This window comes from Rhamphochromis sp. 'chilingali' (genome assembly GCF_963969265.1).
Source record: "Rhamphochromis sp. 'chilingali' genome assembly, chromosome: 2".
In the NCBI taxonomy this organism is placed as follows: domain Eukaryota; kingdom Metazoa; phylum Chordata; class Actinopteri; order Cichliformes; family Cichlidae; genus Rhamphochromis; species Rhamphochromis sp. 'chilingali'.
The window spans coordinates 2,713,815-2,733,472 of NC_137930.1; the positions used below are offsets into that span (position 1 = coordinate 2,713,815).

Here is a 19,658-nt window from a genome sequence, read left to right on the forward strand (position 1 = left end):
ACCAAAATAGTACGATTACGATTTAATGTCCCAAACGTTAGACATGCAAGATTAAAGCATCATATTTCACCATAGTTCTGCTAGCTGTGGAAGCCATTTGCGCGTATATGTTTGCGTTCCTGTGTGCATTCATATTGTCTTCATAATGAACTCGTCTTTGTGTAAAAGTGGGGCAGAGGCCTTGAAAACAAGCACAACTCCAGCCCAAATGCATGAGGAGAAACTGTGGCAGGTTTCCAGGACCAAAGGAGATTTTCTGGCTACGTGACTGAGCAACAAAACAATGTGGCAGATGTTCACGGTGCGTTCACTGACTCTTCAGAATGTTGGAAATCCAAACTGGTGCCAAGGGGGTTTTCAAATATTATAAGAGGGTGGAAATGCACTGTAAGACTTTATATGCAATTTGGTATCAATTTGTTAACCCAACAATTGTGTGATACAAGTCAAACAGCTTTATTAATCCTTCACAGTGTTTCAGGTATGTTTTAATGCCTGTTGTTTCACGCATCCATGTGCTCAGTGCTCAGAGTTGCTGGGGTCAGGGGAGTGTGGATTGCAAAGTGGTGCACAGCAAGTGTGGGCAGGTTAAAGCAGCTGTAATAGCACACTTACATGGGATAGCTACTGGGATGTGTAGGAGGCTGTCAGCCTGAGGCCGAGCACTAATATTCACTGATGGCCTACCTGGACCACGGTTATTATAGTTAAATAAACCTAAACTAAAGACAAATGTGAAAAAACCCAAACATTTCAGCTAAGTAATACATCAACAATTAAAACCAAGAGAAACCATTATTTCTAAAATGATAAACTGTAATAACTCTGACCTCTGTCTTTGTCTCCTTCTGGCCACTGTGAGTATCTTTGTGGTGACTCACGTTTGTGATCATCTTTAGGTCATTTTGTGTGTCTTTGTAGTGGAATTGCATTTCTTTGTGTGTTCTTTGTGTTTTGTGAATCTTCTGGTTGGTTTGAGTCCATTTATCTCTTTGAGGTAGTTTCCAACCTCTTTGTGGTTATTTTTGGATCTTTTTGTGGGGTAGCTGTAGCTACCCCTAGGTAGCTAGACAGGGCACATCATCTACTAAAAAAAGTCATACTATTAGAATAAAAGAGTAATAACAAATATGTTTTATGCTGTCATAAATAACAGCTAAAAATTCTAATGATTGCAGCTTTTACAGTGGAAGTGGAATACATTATATGGATATAAGAGAGGTATTTTAATTATTGCACTTTCCACCTAAAGTACATGTTGCACAGGGATCGGCAGAGTTTATGCTGGGCCTGATGGCCCATGGGAGAAGCTGCTTTTTTAATCTGCTGGTCCTCCTTTTTATGCTCTTGTACCTTCTTCTAGAAAACAGCAAGCTAAAGAGGCTCCACAGGGGGCCTGTACTCTTTAAACTTCAGTATAATACAGGAATGTCAAACACAACTACAGCCAGACCAATTCAGTTTCATTTACTGTCACCAGTGAAACTCTCCTTTTGTGTCAGTGTAACGAAGTTTAACCACACATTTAAAACCTGAGATGTCTTAGTAAAAGAACAAGAAGTTCAAAATTTCAAAAAAACTGCAAAAAAAAAAAGTTGCCAAAAAGGTTCTGGTAGCCTATCACCAGTTTGGCGTCTTTCTGGCCCCCGGGCCTTATGTTTGTTTTCCCGGACTTCAGGATTGCTCTCTCTGTCCGACACTCCCTGCACGCACCGTCAGGGTTTGTTTTGGTCCTGCGGGGCTGTGTCACAGCCATCCAACCAGAGACGAGAAGGGTCGCGGGCGTGTCATGTGACCCCTCCCTCCCCTCCTTGTACGCCACTCCGAGATGCTGCGCGCGCGTCTCTCAGTGCGATTCATTCCCTGCGCGCGGACGGACGCATCTAGCTTGTCTCCATCATTTGCGAAGCTCGTACGATTATTTTCATCGTCACTGTTATTATTATTGTTAAAAAAGAGTTAAAGAGCAGAAACCTGCCGCACTGCGGGCTCCACACCGAGAGAAACAACTGAAATATATCCTTCTGCGACACACGCACCGGAGGGGGCCCGCGTTCGCCTACTTCCTGTCTTACTGTCGACAAAATGAAAACCAAATTCATCAACGGGGTTTCTTCTTCCCCCTCCATGTCGCTGGGCCTGCTGGTGACCGAGAACGCCCTGCAGGTCCAGCCAGACACCCAGGAGGACTGTGACGAGCTGGTCCGCTCCGACCAGCCCGACCCAGACACCCGGAGGAGGGCTTATCTGTGGTGCAGGGAGTTCCTGCACGGAGCCTGGAAGAGCCTGGCCGAGGACCTGTTCCAGATCACCATCATCAGGTGCGGATGATCATCGGAACCGTTATTTCTGTTTATTTTCACCATCCGATGTGTTTTTCTGTAAACCGTCTGATGAGATCATCTCACAAGAGCCATGTGACCCAGAGTGGTCGAAACAGCAGAGCTCATTTCATGTTCCTGTGTCAGAATCTGCTGCTATAGTGCAGTCTGTATTCTTAGCCCGACGGCTGATGTAGTTGATAGCAAGTGGGAGCCTACCTCCCACTCAAAAGAAAAAAAAATCTAAAGGGTCTACACTCAGAAAAGAAAAAAACTGTCCCAAAGACTTTAACTCATTTCAGTCATTACTGTTAAACCTCTCTGGCATCAGTGTTGTGATTATTTTTTATTGCAGATAGTTTTTAATTAAAAGTGTACAAATGTTTAAACTTAAAAAAGTCTGCCTTTTTTTAAGCAGCACTTTTCTTTGGTAGAAGTTTTGTAAGCAAGCACTTTTAACAGTGATGAGAAATATAATGAAAACATTAAAGAGGAAACATTAATGGGCCCAGGACTGAGCCTTGTGGAGCACCGTGGTTAGAGAAGCAGTGTTAAAAGAGATCGTGCTCACTCTAAAAAAACTCCAGAAATGCTGACTTTAAATAATTTAATTACATGAAAAACTGTAGTTTTGTTACATGAAGTGTAAAATGTTAGATTTAATAGGATCTGGTCCACTTTACTTGATTGGTAAACGTTCACCCTACACAAAGCACATTTTCCTCAATGATAAACTTTTTAAATAAACGAACCTTTGAGTGTAGATTAGGATTGATTGATGTAGTGCTGCCAGAACAATGAAACCTCAGGTCATGACCTCTTAAAATGATGGCTGGTAGCTGTATCTGTGTTTAACACAAGAACTTGGATGACAGCTGATGACATTATTTCTTGTCATTTTTTAAATTCTCTTCTTGCGTTTACAGTCGCTGTGCTGATATCAGTATCAGCCCGATAACAGTATTGGCTCCTAAATGCTATTTTAAGCCACTCCCTTATTCAAGAGGAAAACTTCTGTGGAAAAGAGAGCAGTGTGTCCTCCTGGGATCTTTTTATTGTTAGGCACATGTGAAACCACTACAGAGCTGCTAGTTTTGGGGTTTTTCTTCTATACACTGGTGAATCCATCATTTAATCACACACACGCAAATATCAATATCATATTCGCTGTCTGTCTGTGTTCCAGGGGTGGTCTGAGCAACAAGCTCTTTCTGTGCAGCCTCCCCGACAGCCTGAACTGTGTTGGGGACGAGCCGAGGAACGTCCTGCTGCGCCTCTATGGGGCCATCCTGCAGGTGGGAGCCACATCACATGTCAGTGTTTTACTGTGCAAAAAGTAACCCAGAGTCGCCACGAGGACGTAAGGAAGTAGTTCCCCCTCGGTAGTTTTTAGTCTGCAGTTACTGCTTTTTACTCACACTCACAAATAAGAGCAGACATGTAAAAGTGTTAGAGATAAACAACAAAATAGACGAGTGAAAGTGCCGTTATGTGTGAATGTGTGTCACATGCTTATATTAGTGTATGCATGCAGTTATGCCTTCATGTATGTGTGTTTGTGTGCGTGTTAGCCATTGTTGTACATGGTGATGTACCCCCATGGCTGTACATGCATGTGTTCTTTGCCGTAGGCTTCCCAAAGGAGCGTGCCTTGGGCACTCTTGTTCCCAGGTGAACCCACCCAAAAACACGGTACAGTATGAGATCTATGAAGTCTCAGCCTAATACAAAGATGTAACACACACTCATGTAGCTCAGCCGCTAGGAAGGAGAACAAAGTCCTCCTGCCTGTCCTTTTCCTGCTCTAAATCCCTGTCTTGTGATTCTTAATCATTAAGAAGTCAGCTTCAGTTTCAAGCTAGCGGACAAACGGCAGACCTGATGATGGCTCAGATCAGATAGATCAGATTTCTGCTGCCCATCAGGTGCTTCTTTTGGAAAAAATAATCTCTTTGCATGACGTGGCCGCTGAGTCCAGAGTTCATGATGTCAGACTCATCAGCAGATCCACTCTTACGATAGCGCTTAGCTGCTGGCGCTCGCCACATCGGAGTGGTTTTGCTTGCAAACAGCGAGCGGTAAGAGTTCAAGGCCAGCGAGATGTTTGCACAGCATATTCTAATCTCCTGCTGGCGATCAGAACACAACAGAGTCACAACTGAGATTCAGCCACTAAATTTGGCATTTGCAGCTGAGAGTGCATTAGCAGGAGACCTGCATTAAGTATTAACTCTGCTCTGTGTACTTGCTAATGAGCACGTAAGCAGTTAGCTTTTATTGCCGGGGATGTACGAGAGCACCGCATCACAGAGTCCTTTAACCGAGGTAACTGCGGTCGTCTCCGCCGTGCCGCAGGAGGAATTAATGATGTCTAATCAAAAAGCTAATATGATTAGGGGACGAATGCCTTTGTCTGAGTGCACAGCTACTAATGATTAAACCGAGCGTAACTGCACTGGAGGCTGTTTCTGAGCAATAAAGTTATGTGATGCTGATGAGCAGAAACCTGCAGCTCTCAGTAAAAGTGCAGGTTTCATATCCATCTGCCTCTGCTCTGCTCCTGCCTTCAGTCTGAGGGCCGCTGCCTGAACAGTCTTCTGCACTGTCGCATCCAAAAGACTCGGTGTGTGTTTGAGCTCATACTGTACTGTCTGCACCGCGGGCACAGCTTTGATGTTGACGGGCGGCTTGGCGGCATGTATTCATGGATAGTTCTTCCCTTTTTCTCTTGTTGATAGATGTCCTGTAATAAAGGGGATTCTCGAGAGTCAAACAAAGAAAATCACTTCCAAGTAAGTAACAGACGACAGTTTCTCTACTCAGAGTGTACGTCCACAGCAACACTCGACTCACATGTGTATGCCCCCTCCCCCGTCTCACTGTTTCTCAGAAGATTTGTTCTCCTCCCCTAAATTCCTCTCTAACTCACGCTGAGCCTGAAGAGGATCCGCCAGGTTTCTCTGAGCACGTGCGTTGGCGGGGCTTTGGGGGAATTCACAGGAACGGCCGAATACCAGTTAATTTAATACCTGGCTCACCCGACACTGCATGACTGAAAATCTAAAGTGTTACTTTTTTCTTCCGTTCAATTTCTGATTTTGTCTTTTAACATCAAAGCACAGACACCCAGGAGATATAAACTGTAGCTGGTCATTAACGTCTTAGCATCCTCAACGTCCCCGACAACCAGAGGTTCACAGGTTAGGTCCACATTTTCACTCATTTGGTCAAAATGCATCTCGAGGCTTGATTTGAACGGTAACACCTTCCAGTTTCTGAAACTAGGCCCTTTCAGCATAAATCTCGCCCTCGCTGGTTACCCGGTGGCAGACGTGACATTATTCCCCGTGTTTACACGCTCTTCCGCATGACCTGCAGTTTAAACAGCCCTCGTGGATGTGTATTTGCTTCCAGAAGACTTTCACAGTCGCATATTTGCAGGGACTTTTTCTCTGCAGTCGGTGTGAACACGCCTTTATTAAATGTGTAATGTTACCACCGTTTGGAGTTTTGCAATGTACTTCTGTTGACTCTTTGATATCACATTAAACTGACATATTAATGATACAAATGTAATTAACATGATTTGTGCATTTTTAAAAATAATTGTTGTTTTATGACATTGCAGCTGAATTTGCTGCCTCTGTGCACCACAAAGGTCATTTAGTGTCATTTAGTTCCACTATTCTCCAGCAAAGGTAAATGTTCTGGTTCGTTTACAGCAGTTTTCAACTCGAGAACTCAAAGTGCACTCTTTGGTGAACGCATTTAAAGCAAATCAGAGTTCAGTAACTTTCCTAAGGATACTTTGGCCTTTCTGCTCTACCACCACAGCCACCACAGCCGCCCAGGTCGATCGTGTATATCTTCAAAACAGGAAAACAGAAAACTAGGTCAAAGGTTAAAAAGCAAAACAGACAACAAAAAAGTTTTATTTCAATTTTAATTTAGCGAGAAATTAAAAAACTAAAGTACTGATGTCATGTTAGTGGTACACATATGAAAAATGTCTGATTGACACTAACCTCATAGTTGGTGATACTGCACCTTAACACTGTGGTCACAACATGCAAAACACAAAAAGGAGATGATGCAGTATTTAAGTAGCTAGAGTTACATCTACGACTGCAGACGTACTTGTTAAGGTGATAAAGGTTCGTTCAAAAAAGTCTTTAGATGTTACAATGTTACAATAAACTGTTCTGAATGTCTTTGTTGGCTTATGTGGCGTCAGCTGGCCAGCAGTGATGCAGGCTATCGTTATTGACCCCAAATGAATCATAAATGTAATGTTCATACAGTCTGAGGGTTTATGGAGTACACTGCCTACAATCACTGCAGCCCCACACACAAAGGTCACAATGGCTTAAAGAGGTGCTGCTTTGATGATTGCTTTGAAGGATGTAGTTCTTGTGTTACCTTCTCTCGCAGTCCTCTAAACTTTTTGGATGCCAACCTGTGATGTAACACATACGCACACCTTGTCCTAAAACAAATTAAGTCGACATGAAGCGACGATGAGCGGGTGCCGATGTTTCCTCACAAGAAAAGGAAGACATGGAGATTCTGGGTTGGTCCAATTCTCAGGAGAAGGCATGAGCGGGGAGGGTTTCATGGTTCAGTTGAGGAGGTGAAGCTCAGGATTTCGTCCATATTTCAGGGTCAGTTGAGCTCTTGTTGGCAGAGTTGGGACTACATGTGAGTAGCTGTGCGTCTGAGGTAAACTGGTATTATTTCACTATTTCCATCTCATTCTATAGTCAACAGCGGATCTGATTCGTTGGATCTGTTTATTTGCATCCTGCTGCTGTACATTTTACAATACGTGTGTTGTAAACCTGCTAAAAGCATGTTCAGGGTAATTACGAGCTGAGTGCTGACAGGCTGCATGTTCTTAATGTGCAGACAGGAAGATAAAATGCTGAAATGCACAAGTGAAGGAAGTTTGCGCGTTACGCAAGCCTCATAAAAAGACTAATTTTAGTGATAGATAACCAGCACAGATGTGTTCAGGGTATCACTGCAGGCAGTGTACCGAACCTTAAACCCACTGACTCAGAAAGTTCTGTACCCACGCGGCATCATGTGACCCCCTTTGACCTTCACCTTACAAAGCTGAATCATGACTCTCTGTCATGGGACTGAGATTAGGTCATCAGCAAGTTAGCCATTGTTTCCACTCAAGTATCTTTCCATAAAGATGGCAGCTCCTCCCCCTCGACTCCACTTCTCTAATCTTCAGCTCGCCGTGAGGCTAACGCTGGACTGCGAGTGTCTTCAGATAACCTCGCCTAGCCTAACAATGCAGTGTTCAACGTAAATCCCATTTGGATTAGAAAGGATGATGCGGATTAATTCCTTGGATGTTTCAGTCGTCACAGCAGAGCTGCAGCTCTCATGTCGGACAGTTTACATCCAGGTGAAGACGACACAGTGACACAGTTAGGCTACAAACCCTGTGCTGGTTTCAAGATGTAGCTTGATATAAAAGCGTTGGCCATTTTTAGCGATGAAGGCTTGTGCCGCCCCTTTCCTCCTGTATTTCTCTGAGATCTTAAGTTGTCACAGGCGGTAACGGTAACCTCGGTCCTTATCTTATATTTTGGAGAAGACCAAAACAGATATTTTGGGTAAAAATGTGAATTTTTTAAATCTGTGTCAGGCAGAAAGATTATTTTTGTTACCAAGCCGTTGGCAGATTAGTTGAATATGTCAAGGTCAGGGTTAGCGTTGTGATCATCACTTAGTACTCGGAGGAGGAACACCTAAGTTATTCAAAGGGAGTTCAGTTTGATCTATTCTCTTAGATAATGTGCTTCCTTTTGATGTCCTTTTATCACCTTCATTAATCCATCGTCTTACACTCATAGCAGAGTGGATAAGTATTGAGGTTAGAGCAGCAGCTGTCTGAAGCTCACAGTGCACCTGCTCCAAGGCCAGCCCGCGAAATACCTCTGAGCAGAGACGCAGCGCCGGCACATGACTGGCATAACAACTTGGATTCAGTCATAATCAAATATTCACCAGGAATAGAGTGCACGTTAGACCGAATGTTCCTCGGATAGCAGCACAGACGATGCCGTGTCAGGCGACAGAAAACTGCAGGAGTTTTTCATCAGGAATGTTTCGATTCTTCTGCGTCCGAGCCGCCAGCCGGGGTTACGGCTAACGCTGGTTGATAATTAACAAACCTGTGGGAGAGAAAGCAAGTCAAACATGCATGTAAAACAGACACTGGCATTTGGAATAGGTCAGAGGAAGTGAAAGTGAGGTCGAGGGAGGACTGCAGGCTGCGAGACCGTCGATACCGACCACGCTCACCGTGTGGGCTGATGCAGCAGCCTCTAAAGAGCCCATCAAACAGAAATGGACTTCACTTAACTGACATTTGGGTCACTCGTATGCTTTCACTTTATTATTATTATTTTTTTTTTTTTCAGCACAGTGTGATCGCTTTGAGGCCTCGTTATCTGCCAGCATTTGTGTGATCATGATAATGTGGATAATTCATGTCGGAGATTTGAAAATGCCTGCGATCAGGAATAAACGTGAACGAGCTGCTCTGCGGTCGGGAGAGGGAGCTAACGTGTTCACTTCCATCGCTCTGTACGTCCATTGTGTTCATACTAGCAAGTGGAGCATGAAGAGCACCACGGGTACCTGTATGATGCACCCATACGGGTCAAAAAGTCAGGCATCCTCTAAACCGCCTCACATTTTGGTTTAATGGTGGGATGAGAGGAGTCAGCACTGCCAGCGCTAGCTAACAAGCTAACGGCAGATATTTTCAGGCACTGGCATCACGCACGGTCGCACTTATTGGTGCAATGCTGTCGTCTTCACTGCAGGAAGCACTGAGTGTTACTGTTTGTGTGACGTTGTGGTTTTAAACATTCAGAACATGCTGCGTCTTGCACAACAATCAACCGCAGTAAATCAGCAGCTTGCTGTTTGCAGTTTAGAAAACCACAGCCCCGTCAAAATTCATGCACTACATAATTACACAGCGTACTGCATAACAGTACGTAGACAGAAGTATCTGGATGTAGGCAGAAGGATATCTATGCTATTAATAATCGACTGAAATAACCGTGAAAAAAGGAAATAACAGTTTGCTTTAAATGTATTTATGCGAAGTTCAGACGTTCCCTTAACCAGGTCAATAAACTATTAAGCTGCTAATAATCCCAGAACTCATGCAGTGCTGACAGTTACTGTAAATAGGTTGCCACTGTTATTGGTGGTAACTGTGGATGTTAGCAACAAAGTGCTCAGAGAACAATCATTGATGTGGAAATGGTTCACAAACCAGTTTGAGTGCCTCGAGACACCATCACAGGATCAGAGGACGCTCCACCTGACTGACAACCAGTGACGCTCACATGCACAACCACAGGCTCTGCCAGCTTACCAAAAGCCAACGCCCACGTATGTTTTTGAACCGTGTGACGAAAGAGAACATTCAAATTTTACACCAGCCGGGCAACAATCCTAACCAGGGAGAGATTCGAAGTACTGCCCAATTCACTGGTGTTTTGTTAGTGCTGCATTGTTTGTTCTGCTTTTTTCTTCAGCAGATATGATAGAAAACAGGAAAAGAGCCACATAGCTGCCGTAAAAGGCAGATGGAATATTGTCGTCATCCCACCAGGCAGCTGTAAACGTGATAACTCGAGAGCAAGGCGACGTTTTACCAAACGTGCATCTGCTAAATTTCTGCTGACGTCAAATTTTCCAAAAACTCAGTTCAGTTTAGTTTAAATCAGACTTATTCGTATAGCGCTACTATAATCTACTTCCTATGATGCTTCTCATCCTCACCTTGTCCATGTAACACATGAGAACCGAGAGAATCTCATCCGTGTGTATAGCTTTACCAAGTTACGTGGTAAACAGAGACTGGTTACTGGATGTGTAGGCAGCATGCAGCTTTGTCACAGCAGAGATTCCCATATTCCCTAAAGAGATTTTACCTGGAGTCCAATGTTGTGCTTCCTTGTTGGCAGATCAGTCCTGTTCTGCTTTGAGACGGACGTGGTTCATAATAATTCATAATGTTTAGGAGGCCACAGAGTGGGCAGCATTGTTTTCTTTGAGTCGGCTTCCTGTCGGGCACTCATTATGAAACATTCCCATGGCTGTTATCCAAAGAAGCAGGCGCACGTTTGGATCCAAACCTCTGTCTCTGCTGCAGTTTATCTCAAGGTTATTCACTCGACAGTATGAGGATGGCAATATATCACTGATTTTTATTTCAAGGCTTGAACTGCAGCACAACGTGGAGGTTATTCAAATCAAATGGGCACTTTAGCAATTTACACTTTACATTTTCAAAGTTAAGACACTAAAGAAAATTGAAAAAGTTAATAGTTTTTCAGAAATCACTGAGCTGATGAACGCTGCATGTTCCAGACTTTTCAAACAGTTTGAAGCTGATATAGCAATACAAGAAAATTCAGTTCAGTCTTATTCATATAGTGCCAAATAACAACAAAAAAACCTCCGACAGAACCAGGTCAGGGAGGGGCGGGGCCACCGGCTGGGGGGTGAGGCGAGGACGATGGGACAAAGACGCGCTGTGGAGGAGAGACAGAGTGATAATAAGTAATGATTAAATTCAGAGATGTGTATAAACACATGGTGGATGAAAAAGGGGACTGAAGAAGAAATAGTCAATGTATAGAGTGCTTATGCAGCTGTAACCATATGCTTTCTAAAAAAGGAAAGTTTTAAGCCTAATCTTAGAAGTAAACACAAATCAATGATAGCTGTGGTCTTTGGTTCCTGACAGGATTTAATAGCATGGATGGTCTGTTCATGACTTTCCCTAAACTAAACTCCAGTAAAAGTAAGAAACCCGACTGTAGACTTAACTCCAAACCTGGTGCATATTTGGTGAGAAGCCTGGTTTCCAGCAGAATCGAGTCGGCACACAGTTTTGTCTTTGAGGACACGTGACTGTGCTGGCATGAGACCCCCCCCGTTGGTCTCCGGGCTGCACGTGTTGCCGTGGGAGCTTTGTGCGTCTCTAAGATTAAACGAGAAAACACAAGGCCGTCTGTCTCCTCTGCTCCAGCAGCTTCAACTGCAAAGCCAAGTCTTGCTGGAGATTTTCGTCTACCTCTTGTGTTTCTCCTCACCGCTTTGACAGGCAAACCCTACTAACCCTAACCACAACATTTCTCCTCATTCAGAATCATCCATCCTTGTCCTCCACCACCTGATTGCCTCCTAAGCCCCTTTCAGACGTGCACTTCACTCTGCTGAAGTTGTGCCATTTTCACACGTCAGACCTTTTCATGTAAAGCAGCTTTGGCAGGCTGCCTACCAGAAACCCTGAAAAGAAGACTTTTCCTTTTCAAAGGCAGTCTGCCTGTGTCTGAAAGTGGCTGAGGAGAGGATTCATCCACTCTAATCTTAACGTTTTCAGCCTGCGTGACCAGAAAGAGCTCTTTGTCTCATTTGCTATTCTGCGGCTGTGATGGGAGCTAACGGTGGAGGTGCTGTGAACTCTGACACCGTGTTGCCTGAAACGTTGACGGTGTTGCTGTTGTGTATCTTCAGGGCGCCGAGGCCATGGTGCTGGAGAGCGTGATGTTCGCCATCTTGGCTGAGCGAGAGCTCGGACCCAAACTCTACGGTATTTTCCCTCAGGGCCGCCTGGAGCAGTACATCCCCGTAAGTCCCCGTGCGGAGCTGCACTTACACATCACGTTTCCTTCTACAGAAATCAAGTTAGAAGCAAACATTATGATCCAGACGCAGGTGCTTTATCGATCTGATCAGCTGTTACGGGATGAATAGGCATTATCACGTTGTCAGCACGAAATCACCTTTTCATGGACACCAGCTGCAACAGCAGGAAGTGATGTCACTTATAAATAAACACAATTGGAAATGTATTTCTTTCCTTGTTTTTGTCCAAGGCTTCTCAAAGCTGCACTCCTGCTGTCTGTTGAACTTTATCCCAAAGTACTGATGTTCTCAGTATCCTGTTGGAAATAGTTTATTTTGACGTACATCCTGTCTTTTTACAAAACAATGTGCATTTTATTTTCATTTTTGCTAAAGTTTATAAAGATTAGTTTAATGAAGTTGGGAACAAACTCCAAATACATTTCACCTGGTTTCAAAGTTTTGTTTCATTTACAAAAATCTGTTTTAGAGAAAATATTTTCTCTTTGTGGTTTATTTGATTTTTTTTAGCAGTTTAGGAGCACTCAAAGAAGTCCAATACTGCTGCCAATACTCACAACTTTATTTTTCAAGATTAGGACTGAGAGGAAAGAAATGTTAGAGTGTGTGTGTTTGTATTCAAATCTTTGTGGGGACCAGTCCCCACAAGTCTGACGGCATTTTGAGACACAAAATGTGGTTTTAGTTACAGGATTACAATTAGGTTATATTTAGGGTAAGAGGCTGGGAAAAGCATTATGTCCACACATGATATGAATACCCAACTGTGTGTGTGTGTCAGGATAAAAACAAGTGGAAACACAACCCTCCAGCTCGTGTACAGTTTGAGGTCCGGCGCTTTTCAAAATTGCTCAACGCAGTTTGTGATAAGTCGCAAAACTTTTCAAACAGGAATATCAGGTGTGACAACAAAGCTGGATATTTTTAAAAAGTTGCTCAGTGACGAATTTAGAGGCTTAAATTACTTACAGAACAGAATTTGACCTTAAAAATTGTTTGACGTTTGGATGCAGAGACCAGATTGTTTTCAGATGTCTGAAAAACCCCCAACGCCTCTCACACACCGGGGCTCTGCAAGATAAGATTTTAGTTTGGATGTCAAAGAAACCCTGACCAAACCTGTGATTTATGCAGTTAGAGCCAGAGTCATGGTTTCATGCAGTTTTATGATGTCCTGCTGACAGAGCCGTAAACTGGACACCTGTGAGCTGAGCGACTCCAGCATCTCGGCCGAGGTTGCGCAGAAGATGGCCAGGTTTCACGGGATGAGGATGCCCTTCAACAAGCAACCAAAGTGGCTGTTTGGAACCATGGACAAGTGAGTCACCCGAGCCCGTACGTCACCGCGTCAGGCAGTGAGCACATGAAAAGTTTCCTCAGTTCAAGTTCTCCCAGATAGCGTGTCACAGCACTGATTACTTATCGGCTTCTGCAGGTGGCCGTCCGCCTATCGCCGTGCACTTCCCCTTGAAATACCTTCAACCTCATGCGTCAAGTGTTTACGAGGTTTACATTGCACAATGTTTGTTGGCGTGTGCTGATAAAGGCCGCTGTCTTTTTCCATCAGTATTCCTCATACATGCCTAAATGTCTGGCTGATCGCCTGCTGAGTCCGGCCGTTCGGCTCTTTGACTGATTTTCCCGCCATAAAAGATTGACGGGAAAACCTGGGAACTGTTGTCCTGGGAAACACATGGAAGCTGCCAGATGTGATGAGATTATCTGGCCATTCTTTTGGTTTCCTGTAAAGAGAAAATTACACCCATAGAGCAGATGTGGTTAGAATATATTTGAAGTTCACTGAACTGTGGGCCTTACATGCATCTACATATTTGTCTGCTCAAATTGAAATAGCAGCCAACGTGAGCAAATAGCAAAAACACAAAGACATTTTTAGACCAGCTTAAAAATTGGAGAAAAGGTTTTCATTATTTTTAAAAACTATTGTTTATCATTTTTAAAACTAAGCTATCATTGACTAAATGTAACTTCAACACAAGTGTGTTCCATTTCCAACATATCTACTATGACTTTTTCCTCTTTTCATTAATGTGTGTGGATGTAACACTTTGATCAGGTACCTGAGCCAAGTGATGAGGCTGAGCTTCACCAGAGAGGCGCACCTGCGTCGCTTCAACCGCCTGCTCAGCTATAACCTCCCACAGGAGATGGAAATGCTCAGGTATGTTGCTGCAGACATGCAGCTGTAAAACACTGCACACATGACACATGCGTGTTTCCTGACTGTTACGCAAGACTTGCTGGTTTACCACAGGAAACATGCGTGAAAATCTCGGCTACACAGGCGCAGAGGGCAAAGGAAGCACAGCTGAGAGTCTCTAAACATCCATGACTTTATAATGAAGTGACCGCCTTTGTGTTTGTGCAGGTCTCTGCTCGAGTCCACTCATTCTCCCGTGGTCTTCTGCCACAACGACTGTCAGGAAGGTAAAACCTGAAGACGCGAGGTCGCCCTTCATACCATCCATTTCTTTTCCTCTGTTGTAGCAGTGCTAACTTGTGTGTGTTTGCCCCTTTCAGGAAACATCCTGCTGCTGAAAGGCCGCCAGAGCTCAGACAAACAGAAGCTGATGCTCATTGACTTTGAATACAGCAGCTACAACTACAGGTACACGAGCAGGACACCTGCAGTAACATCTGACCTGGGAACCCTCACCAGCTGTTTCTGCATCAGTCCATTGCTGTCTTTATTAATGTCATTACTGTTATTATTGTAGGTTAGCATTAGAAACAAGAAGCAGATCGATAAACCGGATCAGCATCATTAAAAATAAAAATTCAAATGAAATAAAAATATTAGAAATAAAAACACCTCCATGTTTACAGTTTTTTAATGGTTTGGTGAAACTGATGTGCCGAGCACAGCCTGACTCGAGTGCTGAGCTGCTGCGTCACTGTCACTCATCTCCTACCAACCTGTGTCACATTCAGTGCGCTCTAACCAGATTATAACCTGTAATCTGGTTATAATGGTAAACAAAGATACTAGAATCAGAGCGTAAACAAGAAGAAAAACTGCCACAGTCGGCTTATGGCTGCGTTTTAGTGATATTCCTACACTCATGCTGTGCGATACGACCAAAATCTCATATCCCGATATAAGACATCTATCGTCCCGGTAACGATATAAATCACACAAATGTAACATTTTCTGTAAATTCTGTGAATCTCGGGCAGCTCGACTTGTGTGAAGTGTTTCCAGCTGGAGTCGAGACTTTTAGCCGACGCATGAAACGATACATTTTTAAACACAAGTTGTAACAGCCGCCGTTTTCTTTGTATTTATTACACGGCGTGCTGCGGGGAAAAGCGTTCTAACGTTTGTGTCTAAGGTTTATTTTTTAGCACCTGACGCCTCTTTTTTGCTTCTCAGCCGTAAACGCTGCATACTGTTTCACGGGATTTAGTTTATTTTGAAAAGTCTCAACAGGATCTTGAGCTTTATTGTGAAAGGTTAATATGCAAAACAAACAAGCGGACGGCGGAGCCACGCCATTGTTTTACCGTCGCTTGTCCGTCCGTAGTGTGGTCATATTAAATATAAGAGAAAGAGAGAACTTTAATAAATGAATACAGCCACTACAGCGACCATCAAAACAGTTTATTTTGCCACACTACGAAACAAATAGACGTTTTTATATCGTCACCCGATATATATCGTTATATCGAGCGTCCTAACTCACGCCCACCCTAATCTGTTGAAATATTAACTGCAGCTGTTATGTAACCAGAACTTGGCAGGCTGCTGAGGGCACACAGGATGAAGGCCAGAGAAAGGCGACGATGACCCGAAGTAGACGAGAATACAACGATGTGCTTGTGTTTCTGCACCTCTCTGTCTTTATGCGTCGCTCATTTCTGGGAAACACTGCATGTTACCCAGAACTCCCTGCTCCTCCCAGCTCCCTTCAGCCTGGCCCCTTTAAGTCCTGCCCATGTATAACATAGAACACGTGACCCTGTGAGGCACGTGTGCTATAACACATGCACAGGAAGAACAACAAAACAAAACATGCTGTGGGTTATTGCTTTTTCTCTCTGGAAGCGACAGCAAAGGGTCGAGCTCAGGTCACTGCCTCCCCCGCCGCACGGGGAGGTCCTGCTCCTGATAACAGTGTGGGAAACGGCACTCGGGAATACTTGAGGGACGAATGAGACTGAATCACACACGGGATTACTGCGACTTTTCAGTCACTGCTTGTGGGAGAATCTTATCTTTTTAATTATAACTAAACCAAAACAAGGAACAGCACTGGCTCATAAACGTGCTCTTGTTTCTTTGCCATTCTCTGACCCTGCAGGGGATTCGACATCGGTAACCACTTCTGTGAATGGATGTACGACTACAACTGCGATGAGTTTCCTTTCTTTAAAGTCAGCGCTCAGAACTACCCTTCAAAGGCCCAGCAGGTGTGTAAAATATGTTAGTGGGCTCATTCGATTTCTCTAACGGACTGCTGACTGCCATGAAATGTTTCCTCGTAGCTCCTCTTCATTGAGAGCTACCTGCGCGAGTCCGATCGAGGGTTCGACGGCTTGAGCGCAGAGGACCAAATGAAGCTGAAAGAAGAGCTGTACGTGGAGGTGAACAGGTGAGCTTAGGGTACAAAGATGCGTTACCTAACGCAGAGTAAGTCGAAGGATGCTGCAGTGAAAAGCTAAATGGAAGTAGAAAACACTTTGTGTCTTTGTGATGCAGGTTCTCGCTGGCATCTCACTTCTTTTGGGGCTTGTGGTCCATCATCCAGGCCCGGCTGTCCACCATCAAATTTGGATATCTGGTGAGTCTTTGCTTCCTTACCTTGAGTCCTTATTTACTTTACTCAATATCAAAGTTGTTCGGGGCACAGATCTGAACTTCAGCTTTGGTAAAATGTCAAGTGGGGAAGAGGAGGATTTAATTTGAACCAAACTGAGATACATCGAAACAGGTAATTCAGGGCATTCCTGGTCGTCTCCTCTGCTGTCACAAAAGATGCGCAGTGGTCATTAAAAGAGAGAAGCATGGAATTTATATGTTTGTTCAGGACGAACAGTGACAGAAGTTACCGTTACCTCTGGTTGGAGTTTGAGCTTCTGCCTGGCTGTGCTCAGCTTCTTTGACAGCCTCGGGTCAGATCGGGCTGCCATGCAGCGGGACGCTGTCGCACCAGCTGGCAGGGCTTTGGTATCCTGACAGGAAGCTGCGCTTGGTGAAAATCCGAAGCGTGCACAGATTCTGGGATATGTGCTGGTTAAAACGATCCAGACTTAAAGCTCATCAATGTGACTTTTAAATAACATTTTCAACACTTAATTCAGATATTAGTGCAAAGTCACGGATGTGAATTTCAAGCAAACTGATGTAACATCTAAAACAAGAAGAAGGAAGAATTCACTGTGCAAAGAACTGATGTTCTATTAGTGTGACTTAACCCGGAGCACACAGGGTTACATTTGGATTTATTGTTTTTACTTAAAACAAGCCCTTGTTTCCACATATTCATTTGTGCTTACCTGTGTTGCAGGAGTACGCACAGGCCAGGTTTGACGCCTACTTCCAGCAGAAGAAGACCTGGGCTGTGTAAAGGAGGCGAGACGATTCAGTATTCTGACAGCACGTTCAGCCAAAACGTCAAGGACCCACGGGCTGATAAAGTTTCTACGCTTTACTTACACTCCCTGCCTTGCTGGTATTTGCTGGCTACTGTTGGTGTTGTGTTGACCAAAGCCAAACCTTGATCACGTGGCTAGTAGGTGCTTCGAATATGCCCCACAATCATTGCAGCTCAAAGTTTACACGGCGTAACTGAAGGCCAAAACCCCCCAAAACAAAACAGAGGAAACACATGGACTCGCACTAACCTTCATCGCTGGTCAGAAGGTTGTTTCGGCCCAGTTTGAACCATATCACTAACATGAACGTTCTGAAAGCGTGGCTAGCTCAAAAGTGTTAGCATTGCATCAGTGTGTATGTACAGTATGTGTCTGCTGTGTGGGAAAGAATCACAACCTCAACTTTTCTGCCAGAGCTCCCAGTAGCCTGGTTCTGTCTGCTACTGGTGGGCTGATGGATTAACACGTTCCACTTTCTTCCCACTTGGTGTTTGTTTCATTTTCTTTTTTGTGTGTTTGACATTATCTTCAGGCCAGGGCAAACACGGTTATTTTGAATGTCTAAACATGTGAATATTTTTCTGGGGTAGCCTCAACGAGTCGACATGAAAGCTATCGAACGTCAGGTATCTTCCTTACAACAGGACACATTGTAGCTGACTTACTTATAGTCCTGTGATTTCACTTAACTGTTTAAGGGACAAAGGTGTGGTGGTTTCATGTTGTCATTATTATTATGGCTCACTGTGACAGCTGCACACGTTACGTCGTGTTGTCTGATTTAGCCTGGCTGCTAAACCGTCTGTTGGGAACCAGATGTTGTTGCCGCATTGAAGAAAGCTTCACACTGAACACACGACAATGGCTCCTTATTGTGGTGATGGATTCGTTGGTGACGTCTCTGGTGTTTTGGCCCAAGTGCCTGCTGCCATGCTGGCTCGTCATTGTAGCCGTAATCCAGAGTAATGATGCTGACGGTTGCTGCAAAGTCAAACTTGGCATGATTACTTCTTGTAACTGGACTGCTGTTGAAGGGGCATTTAGTTAAGACCAAGAGCGCTCTGTTTCCAAGAGCTGAGTCACTGATGTGAGTCACGTCCAAGCGCACATTATGGCCACTGTCTGCTTGAGTGAGGGTAGAAATGCAGCAGTGCAGCAGACAAACACTGTCCTGTGTATGTCAAGCTTCCCTCTGAGGTGCTACTTTTAGGTGGTGATATAGAGGTTTGATATAGAGACGTGGCACAAAGAGATCATGCAGACATCCTGAGACCAGCCAAGTTCTACCTCACCCTGATTAGTTGTAATTGCATCATTGCAGTATTTTGCTATTATATACCAATCAGTGGTGGGGCATCATTTTTCATGCCTTTAAATGACATTGTGAAAAATGATCTTCCTGTTATTTCTGTGCCTCTTCATACTTTAATTGGTACCATGGGCATAGCAGTGCCTGCTAGACTGACAATGACAACAAAGCTTTCCATTAAAAAAAATCAATATACACTATTAATGTAACACAAGGACTCCTGCTGACATAGCTTTCGACCTCGTTACCAACTCTTAGTATATCGACTTTATTAACCTTTTAACATCATCAGGTCGTTGGCCACCCGTCTAGGCTTAGGCGTCAGCGTTGGGTTTAATCAAAGCCCACCCCGCTGTAGACTTTGACCTTTTTGTAGAAAGACAATCCTTCTAACAGGTTTATAGCTTTCAATCCTAAAATGTATGAGACCTGATCTAAATCTAGTTTCTAAAAATGTAAAGGAGGTGTCATCGGCGGTGGTGGTGACTCCAGCCCTCGGTATGAATCCTCACTCTTGTTTTGGAGAAAAGCAATAGGAAAAAAATGGAAATAGTTTTTAATGCATGTCAGTTAAAACGATTATTCTCGCTTCCCTGAATCCCAACACTTTGGACAACAGTTTAAAGTTAAACACAAGCGAGGTTTCAGATCATCACTGAGGATTAGTTGTGCCCAAAGCAAAAGCTAACCCTAGACTGGTCGAAAGGGACTTGGTG

General features: G+C 44.0%; 1 protein-coding gene across 2 annotated transcripts; it reads left to right on the forward strand.

Moving 5' to 3' along the window:
• Positions 1 to 1,830: 1,830 nt before the first annotated feature.
• On the forward strand, positions 1,831 to 17,925 carry chka (choline kinase alpha). Of its 2 annotated transcripts, XM_080875387.1 has the most exons (12): positions 1,832 to 2,321; positions 3,508 to 3,616; positions 5,060 to 5,113; positions 11,886 to 11,999; positions 13,202 to 13,335; positions 14,095 to 14,199; positions 14,407 to 14,465; positions 14,559 to 14,646; positions 16,340 to 16,448; positions 16,524 to 16,630; positions 16,738 to 16,819; positions 17,546 to 17,925. In XM_080875387.1, the coding sequence occupies exons 1-12, from the start codon at positions 2,086 to 2,088 to the stop codon at positions 17,603 to 17,605; spliced, it is 1,257 nt and encodes a 418-aa protein (XP_080731513.1). In that variant the 5' UTR covers positions 1,832 to 2,085; the 3' UTR covers positions 17,606 to 17,925. The 2 variants fall into 2 exon arrangements, with proteins under 2 accessions (XP_080731514.1, XP_080731513.1); XM_080875388.1 differs by lacking the exon at positions 5,060 to 5,113 and having other exon boundaries at positions 1,831 to 2,321.
• Positions 17,926 to 19,658: the final 1,733 nt, after the last annotated feature.

What these genes read in the sequence shown, in the direction of transcription:
- chka (XM_080875387.1), top strand. Translation starts at nt 2,086, where the DNA reads ATGAAAACCAAATTCATCAACGGGGTTTCTTCTTCCCCCTCCATGTCG. An exon ending in TACAGCAGCTACAACTACAG is followed by an intron (nt 14,647 to 16,339) that starts GTACACGAGCAG and finishes CTGACCCTGCAG; the next exon opens with GGGATTCGACATCGGTAACC. An exon ending in CTGTACGTGGAGGTGAACAG is followed by an intron (nt 16,631 to 16,737) that starts GTGAGCTTAGGG and finishes TTTGTGATGCAG; the next exon opens with GTTCTCGCTGGCATCTCACT.